Source organism: Cuculus canorus, chromosome 28 (genome assembly GCF_017976375.1).
Source record: "Cuculus canorus isolate bCucCan1 chromosome 28, bCucCan1.pri, whole genome shotgun sequence".
NCBI lineage: Eukaryota > Metazoa > Chordata > Aves > Cuculiformes > Cuculidae > Cuculus > Cuculus canorus.
The window spans coordinates 494,138-513,896 of NC_071428.1; the positions used below are offsets into that span (position 1 = coordinate 494,138).

A 19,759-nucleotide genomic window follows, 5' to 3' on the forward strand; every position below is an offset into this window, starting at 1 on the left:
GCGGGCAGCCAATGGGCGGCGGCCTCGCTCCGCGCCGAGGCCAATGGGGGCGGGCGGCGCCCTTACATAATGGCAGAGGGCAGCGCGTGGGGCCCCTCGTGGGGTGGTCACGTGAGTGGGGCGGGGGCGTGGCCCCAAGGGGGCGTGACCAAACGAGACCGCCCCCAGCCCTCCCCGCCCACCCCATAGCCCCGCCCAGCTCACCACCACACAGCCCCCCCACAGTCCCCCCCCAAAGTCCCCCTATAGCCCTGACAGCCCCTTCCCGACCCACCATAGGACTCATAGCTCCCCCCACACCCCGATAGCCCCCGTAGCCCCCTCCCTCACAATCAGAGCCCCCCATAGTCCTCACAATCCCTCCCTGACGCACACCCCCATAGCCCCCCCATCCCCATGGCCCTCACAGCCCCCCAATAACCCCTCAATAACCCTCACAGCCCCCTGACCCCCACCGCAATGGCCCCCCCCGCCCCCCAACCTGCCAGCCCCAGAGCCCCCAGCCCCTCCTGTGCCCCACAGAGCTCACAGCGCTCTCAGCCCCCCAAGCCCAGAGCTACCAGACACCCCCATTTGCCCCTCCTTCACCCACAGCTCCCATGGCTCCCCCAGTCCTCCCATCTCCCCAGAGCCCACCCCCCCCCACACACTTCCCCAGCCCCCCACCCCCAAAATCCCTGTCCCCTCATCCCCCAAGCTCCCAGCCCCTCCCTTTCCCCCAAGCTCCCCAAAGCCCACAGCCTCCCAGCCCCCTCCTTCCCCATCCTTCCAACCCCCCATTCCCACCCCCCGCCCTGGGCTGACCCCTCCCCGTCCCCCCCCCGGTATTTAAAGCCGGGCTGGCAGCCCCCCAACCCTTTGCCCCCGACATGCTTCAAGCCCTGCTGCTGCTGGGGGGCCTGGCCCCCGCCCTGCCCGCCGGTGAGTGTGTCCCCTCCTGCACCCTAATTCCCAGCCCAACTTTGGGGTGCAGCTCCAGCTTCCCCTCTCCCCTCCCCGGGAAAGGCTGGGGGCTCTGAGACCCCCAGGACACCCCTCAACATCTTCATTCTCTCCTGCAGGTCCCCACTGGGCGTACGAGGGTGAGTGCCCCCCTGACCCCCACCCCTGCACCCCGAATCCACTGCCTCACATACCCCAGAGCTGGGGGGGGTGTGTCACCCTGCGCACCCCCCTCCCCCCAACCCCTGGGGCTCCCCAAGTAGGAAGGAGGTAGATGTATGCAGCCCCCCTGATTGGGGGGGATCAGGTGAGGGGGTCCAAGGATGCCTGGGTCCCCCCCAAACGGGAAGGCGAGGGATGGATGCAGCCCCCTGTGACCCCCCTCAGCTCTGGACACCTGAGGCCACCCCAAAATGGGAAGGGGGGGTGGGTGCAGATCCCTGTGTCCCCCACCCCTGGGTCCCATTAGATACGAAGGGGTCGGATGGGTGCAGCCCCTTGTTGCCCCCACCCCTGTGTCCTATAGGATGGGATTGGGGGGTGCAGCCCCCCATTGTCCCCCCAAACAGGCAGGAGGTAGAAAGATGCAGCACCCCCACCCCCCCAGTGTCCCCCCAGGTGCCTGGATCCCCCCAAATGGGAGGGAGATGATGGGTGCAGCCCCCCACGACCCCCACTGCTGGATCCTATAGCATGGGATGGGGAGGGCTGCAGCCCCCTAGGACACCCACAAACACCTGGGTCCCTCCAAACAAAAGAATGCAGCCCCCCCCCCCCCTTCTCCCTCAGGTGCCTGAGTCCCCCCAAATTAGAGGGAGATGATGGGTGCAGCCCCCCTGTGCCCCCCCCTCCTCATGGCACCCCTATAAGATGGGAGGTGTCATATGGGTGCAGCCCCCACCCCATCCACGGACACCTGGCTGCCCCAGATGGGAGGGAGATGAAGAGTGCACACCCCGTGTCCCACCCCCCCCAAACACCTGGGTCCCCCGAAATAGGAAAGAGAAGGATGCAGCCCCCCCAGCACCCCCCTCAGGTGTTTGGGTCACCCCAAATGAGAGAGAGCAGGATGGGTGCAGCCCCTATCCATCCACGGACCCCTGGGTGCCCCGAATGGGAAGGAGTTGGGTGGGTGCAGCCCCCATGCTCCCCACGGGGGGGTCGGGTGGGTTCCCCCCCCCCAATCCCCTCACTCCAATGCTCCCTTTGTGCTCCTTTACATAAGGCTCCGGCCTCACTCCGGCTGCCAAATCCAATTAGGATCCAGCCCCGGCCAAATCCTGGCTAAGCCCCATCTTGCCGGACCCACGGGGACCCCACGGCCCCTCCAGACCCCGCCTCACTCCCCGTGGGCTTTGTCTCCGCTCCCCCAGCTGGAAAAAATGTCCCTGGAAGATTAACGAGCACGTTGGGAATGGAGCATGTTGGGAATGTCACCTCGTTTGGGGGGAAATGGGGGCGTTTGGGGGGACACGAGGGCATCTGGGGGGAAACGAGGGTGGTTTGGGGGGACATGACAGCAGTTTGGGGGAGACACGAGGGTGGTTTGGGGGGACATGAGGGCTTTTGGGGGGACACGAGGGCTTTTGCGGGGAAACAAGGGTGTTTTGAGGGGACATGACAGCAGTTTGGGGGAGACACGAGGGTGGTTTGGGGGTACACGAGGGCATTTGAGGGGAAACAAGGGTGTTTTGAGGGGACATAACAGCAGTTTGGGGGAGACACGAGGGTGGTTTGGGGGGACATGAGGGCATTTGGGGGGAAACGAGGGTGTTTTGAGGGGACATGACAGCAGTTTGGGGGGACACGAGGGCGTTTGGGGGGAAATGAGGGTGTTTTGAGGGGACATGACAGCAGTTTGGGGGAGACACGAGGGTGGTTTGGGGGGACACGAGGGCGTTTGGGGGGAAATGAGGGTGTTTTGAGGGGACATGACAGCAGTTTGGGGGAGACACGAGGGTGTTTGGGGGGAAACGAGGGTGGTTTGGGGGGACACGATGGCATTTGCAGGGAAACGAGGGTGGTTTGAGTGGACATGACAGCAGTTTGGGGGAGACACGAGGGTGGTTTGGGGGTACACGAGGGCATTTGGGGGGAAACAAGGGTGTTTTGAGGGGACATAACAGCAGTTTGGGGGAGACACGAGGGTGGTTTGGGGGGACATGAGGGCTTTTGGGGGGACACGAGGGTGGTTTGGGGGGACATGAGGGCGTTTGGGGGGAAACGAGGGTGTTTTGAGGGGACATGACAGCAGTTTGGGGGAGACACGAGGGTAGTTTGGGGGGACACGAGGGCGTTTGGAGGGAAACGAGGCCGGTTTGGGGGGAACACGAGGCCATTTGAGGGGAATTGAGGCCGGTTTGGGTCCCGGGGCCATGCTGGGTAACGTGGGGGTCCCACAGGCCCCCACGGGCAGCACCACTGGCCCGAGGGCCACCCGGCCTGCGGCGGCCGAGCCCAGTCACCCATCGACATCCGGACGCGTTGGGTGCAGCCGGACCCCTCGCTGCCACCCATCCGCCCCATCGGCTACAACCGCCCCGGCGCCCCGGTCTTCACCCTCGCCAACAACGGCCACACCGGTAAGCGGGTGCCGGGGGGGTTTTGGGGGAGAAGGGGGGGGGTCCGTCTGCGGGGGGTGGCGGTGCTCAGTGTCCCCCTCGCAGCGGTGCTGGTGCTGCCGCCCTCGCTGCGGCTCCAGGGGTTGCCCCATGGCTTCGCCGCCGCACAGCTCCACTTCCACTGGGGAAGGCCCGGCAACGCCGCCGGCGCTGAGCATCTCCTGGATGGGCACCGCGCTGCCGCGGAGGTATGGGGGGGGCAAAGGGGAATGGGGGGGCCAAAGGGGGATGGGGGGGGCAGAGGGAATGGGAGCCCAAAGGGGGATGGGGGGGGGGCAAAGGGGAATGGGAGCCCAAAGTGGGATGGGGGGCCCAAAGGGATACGGGGGGGGGGGGGGGGGGGGGCAAAGGGAATGGGAGCCCAAAGCAGGATGGGGGGGGCAAAGGGGGACAGGGGGGGCCAAAGGGAAAGGGAGCCCAAAGCAGGATGGGGGGCCCAAAGGGAATGGGGGGGCCAAAGGGAATGGGAGCCCAAAGGGAAATGGGGGAGCCCAAAGGGGAATGGGGGGGGCCAAAGGGGAATGGGGGGGACCAATGGGAATGGGAGCCCAAAGGGAATGGGAGCCCAAAGTGGGATGGGGGGCCCAAAGGGATACGGGGGGGGGGGGGCGGGGCAAAGGGAATGGGAGCCCAAAGCAGGATGGGGGGCCCAAAGGGATACGGGGGGGGGGGGGGGGGGGGGGGGCAAAGGGAATGGGAGCCCAAAGCGGGATGGGGGGGACGACCAAAGGGGGATGGGGGGGGCCAAAGGGAATGGGAACCCAAAGGGGAATGGGGGGGGCCAAAGGGGGCTCCAGCCTGGGAATCAGGGTGGCGATAGGAAAGGGGTGCGAGAACGGGGCAAGGGGTGGGCAAATGGGTCTGAGGGTGGGAAACGGCACAGGAATAGAGTGGGAAGTGGATGTAGGGAGGGGAGATGACACAGGAATGGGGTGAGAAATGGGTGCAAGGAGGGGAAACAGTGCAGGAGTGGGGTGGGAAATGGGTCTGGGGGGTGGAAACGGCAGAGGAATGGGGTGGGAAATGGGGCTCAGGGGAATGAGATGTGAAATGGGTGCAGGAATGACGCTGGGGGTGGGAAATGACATGGGAAGGAGGTGGGAAATTGGTCTGGGAGAACAAAATGAGTACAGGGAGAGGTCCGAGGGTGGGACAGCACAGGAATGGGGTGAGAAATGAGGTGGAAAATGGGTGCGAGAATGGGGCGAGAAATGGCACGAGAACATGGGGGGAAATGGGGCTGGGGGTGAGAAATGGTTCAGGAGTGGGGTGGGAAATGGGTCAGGGAGGGGGCTGTGGTGGGAAATAGCATGGGAATGGGTGCTGGAAAGAATCTCTGTGCAGGAGGAATTGGGTGGAGGGAATGTGAGAGGGGTCTCGGTGTGGGAAATGGGTCTGTGCCCAGGAAACAGGCAGGGAAATGGGGGTGGGAAGTGGGTCTGGGGGTGGGAAATGGGTGCAGGGAGGGGACGGGGGGGGGAAGTGGCACAGGAATAGGTGTGGGATAGGGTCTGGGTGCAGGAATTGGGTGCAGGCATGGGAAAAGGAATGGGAAATGGGAGCAGGAAGTGGAAACGGGTGGGACACGAGAGCAGGAACAGGACCGGGGTGCAGGAACAGGTCCAGACACCCTGGAAGGCACCAGGATGGGTGTGGGATTAGGTCTGGGATCCAGGCACGGGCAAGGAGGGGACCCCAGCCCGGGGGTTTGTGGGTTGGGGGGAGGGTCCCTGCTCTGCCCCCGACCCTGCTCTGCACACAGATGCACGTGGTGCACTACAACGCGGAGCGCTATGCCAACGCCAGCGAGGCGCAGCACCACGCCGGCGGACTGGCCGTGCTCGGTGTCCTCCTGGAGGTATGTGGACCCCAAAACACACCCCAACCCTCCCCCAAACCCCTCCAGCACTGACCCCCATCTCCTCGCTCCCCCTAGGTGGGTGCTGACCCCCACCCTGCCTACGACAACATCCTGAGCCACCTTGGCAGCATCCGCTATGCTGGTGAGAGAAGGGCGTGCAAGCAAGGGGGCAGCGCAGGGAGACAGCAAGGTGGTGAAGGAGAGGGGACCCCAAACTTGCCCCCTGCCTTCTCCCCACCACAGGGCAGAAGACAGCCATCCCTTCCTTCAGTGTGCAGGACCTGCTGCCCTCGCGCCTCGACCTCTACTACCGCTACAACGGGTCCCTCACCACCCCACCCTGCTTCCAGAGCGTCCTTTGGACCCTCTTCCAGCAGCCTGTCCGTATCAGCAGGGCCCAGGTGGGACTTTTGGGGTGAAACCCCCTAGTTTTGGGGTGGGGGGTAAGGGCAGCCCCAGCGCTCATCCCCTCCCTTCCAGCTGGAGCAGCTCCAGGGATCGCTTTATGCCACGGAGGCGGCCGAACTGGAGCCCCAGCACCTGGTGGATAATTTTCGGGTGCCACAGGAGCTCAACCAGCGGCTGGTGCTGTCGTCTGTCCCCAGAGGTGAGCATGGGACCCCAAAATGACACCTCTGCACCCCAAACGGCTCCCAAAGCCCTGGCTTGAGGCTGTGGCACTGAGCCCTCTTTCTTCCTTTGCAGGATCCCAAGGATACTCGACAGGTATTTTGTGGCCAGAGGGGCTGGAATGGTGGGGTTCGGCATGGCTGGGGTGGCAGGATAAGGGGGTTCAGCCCTCCAGCCCCCTCTGAGCCCGCCTTTCTGGTGTCCCACAGGAGAAGTCATCGCCATCATCTTTGGCGCCGTCTCCGGCTGCCTCGGACTCTTCCTCACCATCCACTTTGCAGCCAAGCGGCTGCGGTGAGAGCCTCCCCGCTTCCCGAGGAGGGGCTGAACCCCAAATTGGAGGGTCTGCACCCCCCCCAGGGTCACCCTCACTTCAAACCCTTTTTCCCCCCACAATGCAGAGCAAGGAGAGCGCAGGACCAGGACGTCGTCTTCAAAGCCTCCTCCCGCCGCAGCCCCTCCGACCACAGCCCCCATCCATGACCCACCACCCAGGCTGGGTTGTGCGGGACCCCTGCCGCCCCCCAGCCCCACGGCGGCTGCTCCTGCTCCAGCCCTACTGGAAATAAAGCCTCTTCCCCACCCCACGGTGCTGCTGGGGAGGGAATGGGGCTGGATCCTATCAGCCTTGGAAAACCAGGAGACGCGGGGGGTCTCTCCAAAGCTGGGAGTGGAGCAGGATCGGGGGGTCTGACCCCTCTGCCCCCACCTCACCCCATCACAGCAGTCACTTCGGCGCCCGGTACCCAGCGCTCTGTTAAAACGGTTTTACTCTGAATCAGAAAAATAATTTACACCCTCCCCCCAAGTAGCACAGCGGGGTAACAAGAACCCTCAGACCTACAGCAGAGGGGATGGAAAAGGGGGTGTGTGGGGCAGAGCACCCCCATCCCAGCTCCCCCTGCACCAGGAGTGTCACCTCGCTTCCGCAGAGCAGATTAGGGGGAAAGGGAAGGGGAGGGGGGGGAAAAAGAGGGAAGGGGGGGAACAGAGCGGGGTGGGGGGCTCCTGCCCTGACCCAGCCAGCCCAGCTGTATCGCAGGGCACCTGCGTACACCGTGTACAGAAAAGAATCGGATTCAAGTTGCTAACGGGGCGCCCACGAGCACTGGCTGGACCCCAAATATCCCCGCGGGACGGGGCACGGAGCTGCCTCTGTGCCGCAGAGAGGGGCCAGGGCTCGGCCGGGCGGCAGCACCGGAGCAGCGAGCGGCCTCCCCGCTGCCGAGCGGACGGCACTTGGGTGCAGTGGCTGCTCAGTCCTCGAAAGGCACCTGCAGCGCGGAGTACAACATCACCCTGCTGGCGTCCTCCTGCTCACCTGGGGGGCAGAACGGAGGCGGGGGGTGAGCGTGGGGGGAGCAAGGGCATTCTGGGGGGGCAGCAGCCTCTGTGGGGGAGCAGGGATCCCCATTACAAGAGGAGATGCGGCCCTCTCTTCAGTGAACAGGCGAGCCCCCTCCTCCCCTGACCCAGCAGCTCCAAGCCCCCTGCGTCTAAAAGGGGACACAAACCCACCGGAAGAGCCCCCGCGTCGCAGCCGTGACACCCTCCGTCGCGCGCCCCTCCCTGCCAGCCCCCCCCTTACAGGAGAGGCACTTGAGGACGTTGCGGAAGGAGCCGCCGGCAGTGAGGAAGGCCCAGAGGCCGGTGAGGAGGGTGAGGATGAAGATGGGGACCAGGCTGGCCTCGTACCAGGGGTTCAGGAACGTCTGTGAACACAGAGATGGGTTAGGAATGGCACTGCCTGCCAGCTGCCTCCCCAAACAGCCGCAGGGGTGAAAACGGGAGCCTCCGAGTGCAGGGAAGCTCGGCCTAAACTGCGGAGCCAATTCCCATCAGGAGAGAGCAGCTGATCCTTTATCCTCCCCACAGTCCCCAGCGCAGTCCAACAGGCAGCCCTGGCCAGGAGGTGCCCAGGAAGGACACGGAGGCATTGGAGCAAGGCCAGAGGCGGCCACGGAGATGATCCAAGGGCTGGAGAACCTCCTGTACAAGGACAGGCTGAGAGAGTTGGGGTGCTTCAGCCTGGAGAAGAGAAGGCTGCGGGGAGACCTTAGAGCAGCTTCCAGTGCTGAAAGGGGCTCCAGGAGAGCTGTGGAGGGGCTCTGGATCAGGGAGTGCAGGGACAGGACAAGGGGAACGGTTTTGAGCTGCGAGAGGGGAGATTGAGATGAGATCTGGGGGAGAAATGTTTTTCTGTGAGGGTGGGGAGGCCCTGGAACAGGTTGCCCAGAGCAGTGGTGGCTGTCACATCCCTGGATGGGTTCAAGGCCAGGTTGGATGGGGCTTGGAGCCCCTCATCCAGCAGGAGGTGTTCCAGGGGGTGGAACTGGATGGGCTTTGAGGTCCCATCCCACCCAAACCATTCCATCATTCCAAGAGGACTGTGACTCGCCCCACAGCGCAGAGGCAGGCATTTAGGGAGTCCCTGGGATCCCCTCCCTGTGTCTGACGACAGCCATGCTTTGGGGACAGCTTCCGGAGCGGGCCTGACCGGCTCTCGGCTCACACTCACCAGCCCGGAGGTGAGGAGGTGACTGGCGACCACCAGCCCCAGGCACCAGTAGCGGCGTCTCTCGCAGGCGTCGAAGAAGATGACGCCCCAGAAGGTGTGGAGCAGGACGAGGGCCATGGTGAGGAACGCTGCGGGGAGAGAGCAACACGGACACTTCAGACCATGCCATCTCCTTCCTCCTCCTGCCATCGGGCAAGAGCCGTGTGTCGAGGCCGGGCTGCGGCTCTAATCGGCTCTGCCACACGCTGGGGCCGCACTATGGCTGCATCGTGGTCGGATTCCGGCTCTAGGCGGCTACCGCCATGCGCCAGGGCCAAACTGTGGCTCTGACCAGCTCTGCCACCCGCCAGGGCCCAACTCCAGCTCTGCCCGGCTCCCTGCCACGCGCTGGGGCCAGGCTGTGGCTCCACCATGTGCCGAGGCTGGACTGCGGCTCTTCCCAGCTCCACTGCGCACCAAGGCCAGACTCCGGCTCTGTCCCCTGAGCACGGTCCGGCCCTCAGCCTCACCGGATGTGATGAAATAGTACGGTGAGTCCCCGTGGATCCCAACGATACCCGGCCCGATGGAGTCTGCCAGGATGTTAATGACGGAAAAGACGCCACTGATGATGCCAAAGGACAGGCCCGAGACTGCGGAGGGAGAAAGGAGTCAGTCGGGAGCGCCCACGGTGGCGCTGCCTCCACCGCAAGCCCCACGGAAAGAGACGCGGGAAGGCCGCGTTAGGCTGGCAGGGTGACCAACACCGCTGCCGGTGGGCAGTATCCAAGCATTCTGGTGACATGGCCTTCACTTCAAGAAAGACCTCCAGGTCCTGGAGCGCATCCAGAGAAGGGAATGGAGCTGGGAAGGGGCTGGAAAACAGGGTTTGTGGGAGCAGTGAGGGACATGGGGTTGTTCAGCCTGGAGAAGGCTGAGGGGAGACCTTATTGCTCTCCAGAACCACCTAAAAGGTTGCAGAGAGGCGGGTGTTGGTCTCTTCTCCCCAGTGAGAGGAGATGGACGAGAGGGAACGGCCTCGAGCTGCGTCCGGGGAAGTTTAGATTGGACATCAGGAAAAATTCCTTCACAGAAAGGGTTCTCAAGCCCTGGAACGGCTGCCAGGGAGGTGGTTGAGTCCCCATCCCTGGAGGGGTTTAAAAGGCAGGAGATGAGGTGCTTGGGGACGTGGTTTAGTAGTGGACAGGGATGGTTGGAGTTCATGATCCCAAAGGCCTTTTCCGTCCTAATGATTCTATTCTACGCCAGTGAAGCCCTGCCCGGTTCCTGCTCACCGTAAGCCATCTGCCGGAGGGAGATGGGGGACCGTCCGTCCTCGCTGATTGTCGCCAGCCCTTCATCCGCCTTCCTGCTTGGGCGGGAGAAAAGCGTGAGTGGCACGTTGGGAACACGGTCCTCACCACACCGGAGTGGGGAAGGGAGAACTATAAACGAACAATGAGCTCTGTCCCAGGAGCTAACGAGGAAGATGCTTTGTGGGGTTCCCTGGCTACAAAGCAGAGGGATCACAGCCCACGGAACAGGAGCCCCGGCCCCGCGTGGGCTCTTACTTCAGCAGCTTGAAGTAGGCGAACCTGAAGGCCTCCTGCAGCAGCACCGAGACAGCGGCGCCGAAGATGAGGAGGCTGTACTGCAGCTTGGCGTCCTCCCGGTCGCTGAGGTGAACCGACACGAACCAGATGAGCGAGGCCAGGAGCAGCGATACCAGCCAGAAAAACGCCCTGCGGAGAGAGGAACACCGGGCTGAGACATGGAACTCCGTAACGCTGCTGGAGCTCAGAATGACACCAACACAGCCCTGGCCCAGGTTGCCCAGAGAACTGGTGGCTGCCCCATCCCTGGAGGTGCCAAGGCCGGGTTGGAAGGGGCTTGGAGCCCCCGATCCCGTGGGAGGTGTCCCTGCCCATGGCTGGAACTGGATGGGTTTTGCGGTCCCTTCCAACCCATCCCATGATCCTGTGGTTTGCCCGGGCTCATACAGGGGAAGCTTTCAATGAGGGCTGCTGGGTCATCGGCACAGGAATCGTTTGGTTGGAAAAGACCTTTGAGCTCATGGAGTCCAGATGTCCCCAGCCATCGCCAAGCACCTTGTCCACACGGTTGGAGCCCCCCAGGGATGGGGGCTCCCCCCCCTGCCCTCGGCAGCCTCTGCCGGTGCCCAAGAGCCCCCCCAATCCACGGCCCCGTCCCACTGGCACTGGCGACCTCCAAACCCTTCCCAGCCCCAAACTGCCCCCTCAAGGGGCTGTTGCCCCCCCAGACCTTCTCACTGCCCCCTCAAAGCTTTATGCCCCCCAAGTGCGTCCTCAATATACTCTGCCCCCAACCACCTCCTCACTGCTCCCTGCCCCACAAGTGCCCCATCAAAGCTCTCTTACCCCCAGCTGCCCCCTCACTGGTCCCTGCCCCCCAAATGCCTCCTCAATATTCACTGCCCCCCAACTGCTGAATGGCTCCCTCACTGCCCCCCAACTGCCCCCTAAATGCTCTCTTACCCCCAACTACCCCCTCACTGCCTCCCCAACTACCTACAACTGCCCCTTCCCCCCCACTGCCCCCTAAATGCTCCCTGCCCCCCAACTGCCCCCTAAATGCCCCCAAATGCTTCCTGTCCCCCAACTGCCTCCTAAATGCCCCCTAAATGCTCCCTGCCCCCCAACTGCCCCCTAAATGCCCCCTAAATGCTCCCTGCCCCCCAGCTGCTCCCCCAGCTGCCCCCTCACAGCTCTCTGCCCCCCAATCGCCCTCTCCCTGCCCCCCCTCCGCCGTCCCCCCGCTCACCCCGCTACCAGCACGATGACCCGCAGCGGCTCGGCCGCCACCGTGAGCAGGAACAGCGCGAGCGCCGGCCCGAAGGCGATGCCGGCGCAGCCGAAGAACACGGCGGCGCCCATGGCGGCGGGGAGGCCGCGGCCCGCACCGACCCCGGCGGCCACCGAGAGCAGCGCCCCCAGCGGCGGGGAGGAACGAGAGCAGCGCCCCCTATAGGCAGGGAGGACTGAGAACAGTGCCCCCCAGCGGCCACAGAGAGCAGCGCCCCCTTTGGGAGGGGACGACTGAGAACAACGCCCGCGGTGACCACCGAGAGCAGCGCCCCCTATGGCGGGGAGGAACGAGAGCAGCGCCCCATAGGGAGGGGCTGGGGACCATGGTGGGGGGAATTGGGAACAGTGGTCTCTGGAATTGGAGGGGGATCACTGGAGTCGGGGTTGGAGCAACCCCAGGGGTGCCCGAGGCAGGGCAGGAGCCCCTTTGCATGCCAAAAGCCGCCCCCGTCACAGGGATGGTTATGAAAGCAGGTGGAAGCAGTGCAGAAACCAACCTCAGCCGGGGCTGCATCCAGAGCAGAGGGAGCAGCAGGGAGGGTTGGATCCTGCCCATCTGCTCGGAGAGACCCACCTGGAGCCTGTGTCCAGCTCTGGAGTCCTCAGCACAGGGAGGACATGGAGCTGTTGGAGCGAGGCCAGAGGAGGCCACAGAGGTGATCCGAGGGCTGGAGAACCTCCTGGACAGGCTGAGAGAGTTGGGGTTGTCCGGCCTGGAGATGAGAAGGCTGTGGGGAGACCTTAGAGCAGTTTCCAGTGCTGAAAGGGGCTCCAGGAAAGCTGGAGAGGGGCTCTGGATCAGGGAGTGCAAGGAGAGGACGAGGGGAATGGTTTTGAGCTGCAAGAGGGGAGATTGAGCTGAGATCTTGGGGAGGAATGTTCTGCTGTGAGGGTGGGGAGGCCCTGGAACAGGTTGCCCAGAGCAGTGGTGGCTGCTCCATCCAATCATGGAACCATAGAATGGTTTGGGGAGAGCCGCAGTCCAGCCTCAGCCATGGTGGAGACACAGCCTGGCCTCAGTGCGTGGCAGAGCCCATTAGAGCCGCAGCCCGGCGTCGGCACACGGCTCTTGCCCGATGGCAGGAGGAGGAAGAGGATGGCACGGTCTGAAGGGTCCGTGTTGCTCTCTCCCCGCAGCGTTCCTCACCATGGCCCTCGTCCTGCTCCACACCTTCTGGGGCGTCATCTTCTTCGACGCCTGCGAGAGACGCCGCTACTGGTGCCTGGGGCTGGTGGTCGCCAGTCACCTCCTCACCTCCGGGCTGGTGAGTGTGAGCCGAGAGCCGGCCAGGCCCGCTCCGAAAGCTGTCCCCAAAGCACGGCTGTCGTCAGACACAGGGAGGGGATCCCAGGGACTCTGTTCAATGTCTTCATCAATGACCTGGATGAAGGCATTGAGTGCACCCTCAGCAAGTTTGCGGATGACACTGAGCTGGGAGGAAATGTGGATCTGCTGGAGGGTAGGGAGGCTCCAAAGGGATCTGAACAGGCTGGACCGCTGGGATGAGACCAACGGCATGAGGTTTAACAAGGCCAAACGCCGGGTCCTGCACTTGGGGCACAACAACCCTATGCAGCACTATAGACTGGGGGAAGAATGGCTGGAGAGCTGCATGGAGGAGAAGGACCTGGGGGTGCTGGTTGACAGCGACTGAACATGAGCCAGCGGTGTGCCCAGGGGGCCAAGAAGGCCAACGGCATCTTGGCTTGTATCAGAAATGGGGTCACCAGCAGGTCCAGGGAGGGGATTCTCCCTCTGTACTCGGCACTGGTGAGACCGCACCTTGAATACTGTGTTCAGTTCTGGACCCCTCACCACAAGAAGGATGTTGAGGCTCTGGAGTGAGTCCAGAGAAGAGCAACAAAGCTGGTGAGGGGGCTGGAGAACGTCTGACGAGGAGCGGCTGAGAGAGCTGGGGGTGTTCAGCCTGGAGAAGAGGAGGCTGAGGGGAGACCTTATTGCTCTCTACAACTACCTGAAAGGAGGTTGTGGAGAGGAGGGAGCTGGGCTCTTCTCCCAAGTGACAGGGGACAGGACAAGAGGGAATGGCCTGAAGCTCCATCAGGGGAGGTTCAGGTTGGATATCAGAAAAAAATTCTTCACAGTAAGAGTCATCGGGCACTGGAACAGCTCCCAGGGAGGGGGTCGAGTCGCCTTCCCTGGAGGTGTTTAAGGAACGGGTGGATGAAGTGCTTAGGGACATGGTTTAGGGAGTGTTAGGAATGGTTGGACTCGATGATCCAATGGGTCCTTTCCAACCTGGTGATTCTGTGATTCAGTGACTCCCTGCCTCTGCGCTGTGGGGCGAGTCACAGTCCTCTTGGAATCATGGAATGGTTTGGATGGGATGGGACCTCAAAGCCCATCCAGTTCCACCCCCTGGAACACCTCCCATGGATCAGGGGCTCTGAGCCCCATCCAACCTGGCCTTGAACCCGTCCAGGGATGGGGCAGCCACCACTGCTCTGGGCTTCCCCCTTGATATCTCAGACTCTCGCTGTTTCCCATCCACTTCAACCATCGTGGATGAATGGACACCAACAATGCTCCTATTTCAGAGACTCAAGGACGGTATTAGAACTTTTTTGGACGCATCTGCCATTCATCCACTTCCACAAATCCCATTTTTTGCGAGCCCCTCTCCTCTTCTCACCCTGTTCCCATCTCTTCCATCCCCCGTCCTACTCCTTCCACCCCGATTCACAGGTTTTAACTTTGTTCTTGTACCCAGGAGCGCTCGGGATGTCAGGAATGTGCTCCCATGCTCACAGAACATGACGTTCCTCAGCTCTTGTGGAATGCTGGCTCCGGAACATCCAGGCACCCAGAGCAGCCCTTGCTCTTGCTAATCCCAGTAAGAATGGCCGGGAGATTAGGGGCTATTCCTAGAGGGATGGAGCTAAAAGGGGCTGCGCTGTCACCTCCCTATTTATAGGACGTGGATAATTGAGTAAATCCTGCCTTTCACTTCCAATTAGCAACTCCCCTTTTCCTCATCAAGTCACCTCCACGTTCCTCGCCTCTTGGGCACTGAGATGACCCATGGGGATCCCATTTTAAATTCAATTTCCTTGCTTAAAATCCTTTGGATCATTTTCAGAAGGAGGGAGGAGAGGCCGGGGTACTTTGCATACAAATTGTTATACGAAAAAAAAAGAGTTCTGTGGTTTCGATGGTTCCGGATTCCTTTGGAAAAAGTACCATTCTGGGCACCTGATTGAACTTGTATTCAAACTGCTCAGATCTCGTGTAAGGCATCAGCAGGAGAATCACAGCAAAAAGGCCAACTTGTGTTCAGTTTTGGAGTCCTCAGCACAGGGAGGACATGGAGCTGTGGGATGAGTCCAGAGGTGGCCACGGAGATGATCCAAGGGCTGGAGAACCTTCTGTGTGAGGCCAGGCTGGGAGAGTTGGGGTTGTTCATCCTGGAGAAGAGAAGGCTGCGGGGAGACCTTAGAGCAGCTTCCAGTATGGAAAGGGGCTCCAGGAGAGCTGGAGAGGGGCTCTGGATCAGGGAGTGCCGGGAGAGGACGAGGGGAATGGTATTGAGCTGCAAGAGAGGAGATTGAGCTGAGATCTCATTAGCGTTCCTTGTCAGCTGCCATTCCACCCCTCTGCTCTTCTAAAAGCCTTCGCTCCACGATGACGAAGGTCTTATTTCCTCCTCAATAACTACAGGTCACTCCATTTTACTGCCTTGGGGACAAGTCCTGCCTCTCGGGCTGGCCCGCGGTAGTTCCTGTGGTTTCCTGTTGGCCGTGGCAAATGAGCACGCTTCGTTATGCAGGATGGTTTGCTTCACCTCATTATTTTTTCATCATCCAATTGTGCTTCCCCTTTTAACGGCGACGGGGGGAGAAAGCAAAGAAACAAGGAGAGATCCCAAACCGCAGACGCTGGAAACCTCATACGAATGTTCATTACGTGGAGTTAATTTGTCTCCACATAAGGGTTTGGGGAAAGATGAGTGAGTTTTAAGGCAAGAAAAGCTCTTCCATAGCCCTGTGGCCAAGGTGTTTGAAAGTCTTCTTCACTGCTCAGACCAGAGCTGAGAGGTCGAGTCTGAGACCAGCTGAAAAGACTCCGTGGAGTCCATCTCAGTGCTCCCTTGTCACGTAGAATCATAGAATAGTTTGGGTTGGAAGGGACCTCAAAACCCATCCAGTTCCAACCATGGGCAGGGACATCTCCCAATGGATCCGGGGCTCCACGCCCCATCCAACCTGGCCTGGAACCCCTCCAGGGATGGGGCAGCCACCACGGCTCTGGGCAACCTGTTCCAGTGTCTCACTACTCTCTGGTGAAGAAATTCCTCCTCATGTCCAGTCTAACTCTGCCCCTCTCCAGTTTGTCCCCGTTCCCCCTCGTCCCATCCCCACAAGCCTTTATGAACAGCCCCTCCGCAGCTTTCCCATAGCCCCTTCAGGTAATGGAAGGTCACTCTGAGGTCTCCTCGGAGCCTTCTCTTCTCCAGGCTGAACAACCCCAACTCTCTCAGCCTGTCCTCGGACGGGAGGTGCTCCAGCCCTCGCAGCATCCTCGGAGCCTCCTCTGGACCCGTTCCAACAGCTCCATCTCCTTCTTCTGTTGAGGATTCCAGAACTGTCCCCAATCCTCCCGATGAGGTCTCCCCAGAGAGGAGCAGAGGGGCAGAATCCCCTCCCTCCCTGCTGGCCGCGCTTCTCTTGATGCAGCCCAGGACACGGTTGGTTTCTGGGCTGTGAGCGCACGTTGCCAGTTCACATCGAGCTTCTCATCAATCACCCCCCAAGTCCTTCTCCTCGGGGCTGCTCTCCATCTCATCTTCTCCATCATGTACTGAAACCGGGGATTGCCCCGACCCAGGGGTAGGACCTTGCCCTTGGCCTGGTTGAACCTCCTGAGATTCTCCAGCCCCACTTCTCCAGCCTGTCCAGGTCCCTCTGGATGACATCCCGTCCTTTCGGTGTGGCAACTGCCCCACTCAGCTCGGTGCCACTCCACTGAAATGATTTCTATGCCGAGCCCTGGTGGTCCTGGGCTCTTGAGTGCTTCGCTTCACTTCTCCGCTCTCCTGGTGATGTTGCCATCTGCTCCTCTGCCTTTATCCCGCTCCTCTCCAACCCCTGATCCTCTTTATGGTGCTCTTCTCCTTTATCCCAACGGCCCCCAGCAAATCCAGGCCAGTCGCTGCACTCGGTCAGGACCGGGCTTTAATCTCCGTGATGTAAAGCACCATAACAGTGCTGGGATGTCACCCTCACACCAAAACATTGCTCCCCAAGATCTCACCTCAATCTCCCCTCTAGCAGCTCAAACCCGTTCCCCTCGTCCTGTTCTCAGCACAGGAAGGAGATGGAGGTGTTGGAACGGATCCAGAGGAGGCTCTGAGGATGCTGCGAGGGCTGGAGCACCTCCGTCCGAGGAGAGAGAGTTGGGGTTGTTCAGCCTGGAGAAGAGAAGGCTCCGAGGAGACCTTAGAGTGACCTTCCAGTACCTGAAGGGGCTCCAGGAAAGCTGCGGAGGGGCTGTTCACAAAGGGTTGTGGGGATGGGACGAGGGGGAATGGGGATAAACTGGAGAGGGGCAGGTTTAGACTGGACATGAGGAGGAATTTCTTCATGATGAGGGTGGTGGATCTCTTGAGGAGACTCCTCACCCTTGCTGCCCAGCCTTGTCCATCACCTGCATAGGAAAGAGTAACTTCCTCCTCTCCAGGTGGAACTTCCCAGGCTCCAGTTTGTGCCTGGTGCCCCTTGTCCTGTCGCTGGGCACCACTGAGCAGAGTCTGGCCCCTGGCACAGAGCAGGACATGATGGCACAGACCAGGAGACCTCGGCACAGAGCCGGACATCTCGGCATGGACCAGGACACGATGGCATGGACCAGGACACCTTGGCACAGAGCCGGACATCTCGGCATGGACCAGGACACGATGGCATGGACCAGGACACCTTGGCACAGAGCCGGACATCTCAGCATGGACCAGGACACGATGGCATGGACCAGGACATCTTGGCACAGAGCCGGACATCTCAGCATGGACCAGGACACGATGGCATGGACCAGGACATCTTGGCACAGAGCCGGACATCTCGGCATGGACCAGGACACGATGGCATGGACCAGGAGACCTCGGCACAGAGCCGGACATCTCAGCATGGACCAGGACACGATGGCATGGACCAGGAGACCTCGGCACAGAGCCGGACATCTCAGCATGGACCAGGACACGATGGCATGGACCAGGACATCTTGGCACAGAGCCGGACATCTCGGCATGGACCAGGACACGATGGCATGGACCAGGAGACCTCGTCACAGAGCCGGACATCTCAGCATGGACCAGGACACGATGGCATGGACCAGGACACCTCGGTATGGACCAGGACATGATGTCATGGACCAGGATACCTCGGCACAGAGCCGGACATCTCAGCATCGACCAGGACACAATGGCATGGACCAGGACATGATGTCATGGACCAGGATACCTCGGCACAGAGCCGGACATCTCAGCATGGACCAGGACACGATGGCACGGACCAGGACACCTCGGTATGGACCAGGACGCCTCGGCACAGACTGGACCCTACAGAACACTCCGTCCGTCCCACCCTGGCCGCCTCTCGGCCCCCGATGGGACAAACAACCCTTTTGTGCACAACACAAACAAGGCGAGGGGGCGGCGGGGAACAAAGGCGCCATTCAGTGCCCGATCAGCTGAACGCCGCGTCCCGCCTGCCCCACACGGCTCCGGCCGCCCCACACGGCCGCCCCACACGGCATCGTCCCGCTGCGCTGTGGGGCGACGGCGAGGCAGCTTGGCCAGGGAGGGAAGGCAGCTGCCAGTGGGAATCGGGCTGGAGGGAACCAGCACCGGCCCCACGGCCGCAAGGATACTGGGGCTCAGCCCCACAGGGGGTTCTGCCCCATAGAAGAGGTTCTGGCCCACAGAGGGGGTTCTGCCCCACAGAGGGATTTCAGCCCCACAGAGGAGCTTCAGCCCCACACCGGATTCTGCCCCATAAAGGGGGTTCTGCCCCACAGAAGGATTGCAGCCTTACATACCAGGTTCTGCCCCACATGGGGTTCAGCCCCACAGAGAGGGTTCTGCCCCATAGAGGGGTTTCAGCACAGAGGGATTTCAGCCCCACACTGGCTTAGCCCCACAGAGGAGTCTCTGCCCCACACTGGTCCCTGCCCCATACAGCGCTCAGCTCCACACATTGGGCTCTGCCCCAAACAGGGGGTTCTGCCCCACAGAGGGATTTCAGCCCCACACCAGGCTCAGCCCCACAGAGGGGTCTCTGCCCCACAGAAAGATTTCAGCCCCACAGAGGACGTTCAGCACAGAGGGATTTCAGCCCTATGCAGGGCTTTGCCCCACACAGGCCTCTCAGCCCCACAGAGGGGTCTCTGCCCCATTGAGGGGGTTCAACACAGGGATTTCAGCCCCACACACTGAGTTCTGCCCTACACGTGGTTCTGCCCCACGCACGGGTCTCAGCCCCACACACTGGGTTCTGCCCTGCAGAGTGGCTTCTGCCCCACAGAGGGATTTCAGACCCGCTGATCCAGCCCCGCACTGGCTCAGTCCCACAGAAGGATTTCAGCCCCACAGAAAGATTTCAGCCCCATATAAGGATTTCAGGCCCACAGAAGGATTTCATCCCCACAGAAGGAATTCAGCCCCACAGAAGGATTTCAGCCACACAGAGGGCTCTGCCCCACATAAGGATTTCAGCCCCACACTGGCTCAGCCCCACAGAAGGAATTTCAGCCCCACAGAAGGATTTCAGCCCCACACAGGGCTCTCAGGCCCATTCAGGGGTCTCAGCCCCACAGAAGAATTTCAGCCCCACAGAAGGAATTTCAGCCCCACAGAAGGATTTCAGCCCCACACTGGCTCAGCCCCACAGAAGGATCTCAGCCCCACAAAAGGATTTCTGCCCCACAGAAGGAATTCAGCCTCACAGAAGGATTTCAGCCCCACAGAGGGCTCTGCCCCACATAAGGATTTCAGCCCCACACTGGCTCAGCCCCACAGAAGGATTTCAGCCCCACACAGGGCTCTCAGGCCCATTCAGGGGTCTCAGCCCCACAGAAGGATCTCAGCCCCACAGAAGGATTTCTGCCCTACAGAAGGAATTCAGCCTCACAGAAGGATTTCAGCCCCGCAGAAGGATTTCAGCCCCACAGAGGGCTCTGCCCCACAGAAGGATTTCAGCCCCACATAAGGATTTCAACCCCACAGAAGGATCTCAGCCCCACAGCGGCTCTGCCCCACAGCGGGGTTCCCGCCCCCACGCTGAGGTCCCTCACCCCCCCACCCCGGGGCTCTCGGCCCCCCCAGCCCCGCCCCCTCCGGCCCCGCCCCGC

At 61.5% G+C, this 19,759-nt stretch overlaps 2 protein-coding genes across 4 annotated transcripts; one reads left to right on the forward strand and one right to left on the reverse strand.

Moving 5' to 3' along the window:
* Window positions 1–797: 797 nt before the first annotated feature.
* Window positions 798–6,699, forward strand: CA14 (carbonic anhydrase 14). The gene is made up of 11 exons (XM_054051168.1): window positions 798–921; window positions 1,062–1,082; window positions 3,345–3,524; window positions 3,609–3,751; window positions 5,326–5,421; window positions 5,500–5,566; window positions 5,668–5,825; window positions 5,905–6,031; window positions 6,130–6,150; window positions 6,264–6,348; window positions 6,456–6,699. The coding sequence occupies exons 1-11, from the start codon at window positions 870–872 to the stop codon at window positions 6,535–6,537; spliced, it is 1,032 nt and encodes a 343-aa protein (XP_053907143.1). The 5' UTR covers window positions 798–869; the 3' UTR covers window positions 6,538–6,699.
* Window positions 6,700–6,807: 108 nt separating this feature from the next.
* APH1A (aph-1 homolog A, gamma-secretase subunit) lies at window positions 6,808–11,514 on the reverse strand. 3 transcript variants are annotated; one of them, XM_054051171.1, is made up of 7 exons: window positions 11,354–11,514; window positions 10,147–10,293; window positions 9,847–9,920; window positions 9,082–9,204; window positions 8,573–8,700; window positions 7,573–7,766; window positions 6,808–7,375 (listed from the first exon to the last, which is right to left on the reverse strand). In XM_054051171.1, the coding sequence occupies exons 1-7, from the start codon at window positions 11,464–11,466 to the stop codon at window positions 7,372–7,374; spliced, it is 783 nt and encodes a 260-aa protein (XP_053907146.1). In that variant the 5' UTR covers window positions 11,467–11,514; the 3' UTR covers window positions 6,808–7,371. The 3 variants fall into 3 exon arrangements, with proteins under 3 accessions (XP_053907146.1, XP_053907144.1, XP_053907145.1); XM_054051169.1 differs by having other exon boundaries at window positions 10,123–10,293; window positions 11,354–11,512; XM_054051170.1 differs by having other exon boundaries at window positions 7,643–7,766; window positions 10,123–10,293; window positions 11,354–11,511.
* Window positions 11,515–19,759: the final 8,245 nt, after the last annotated feature.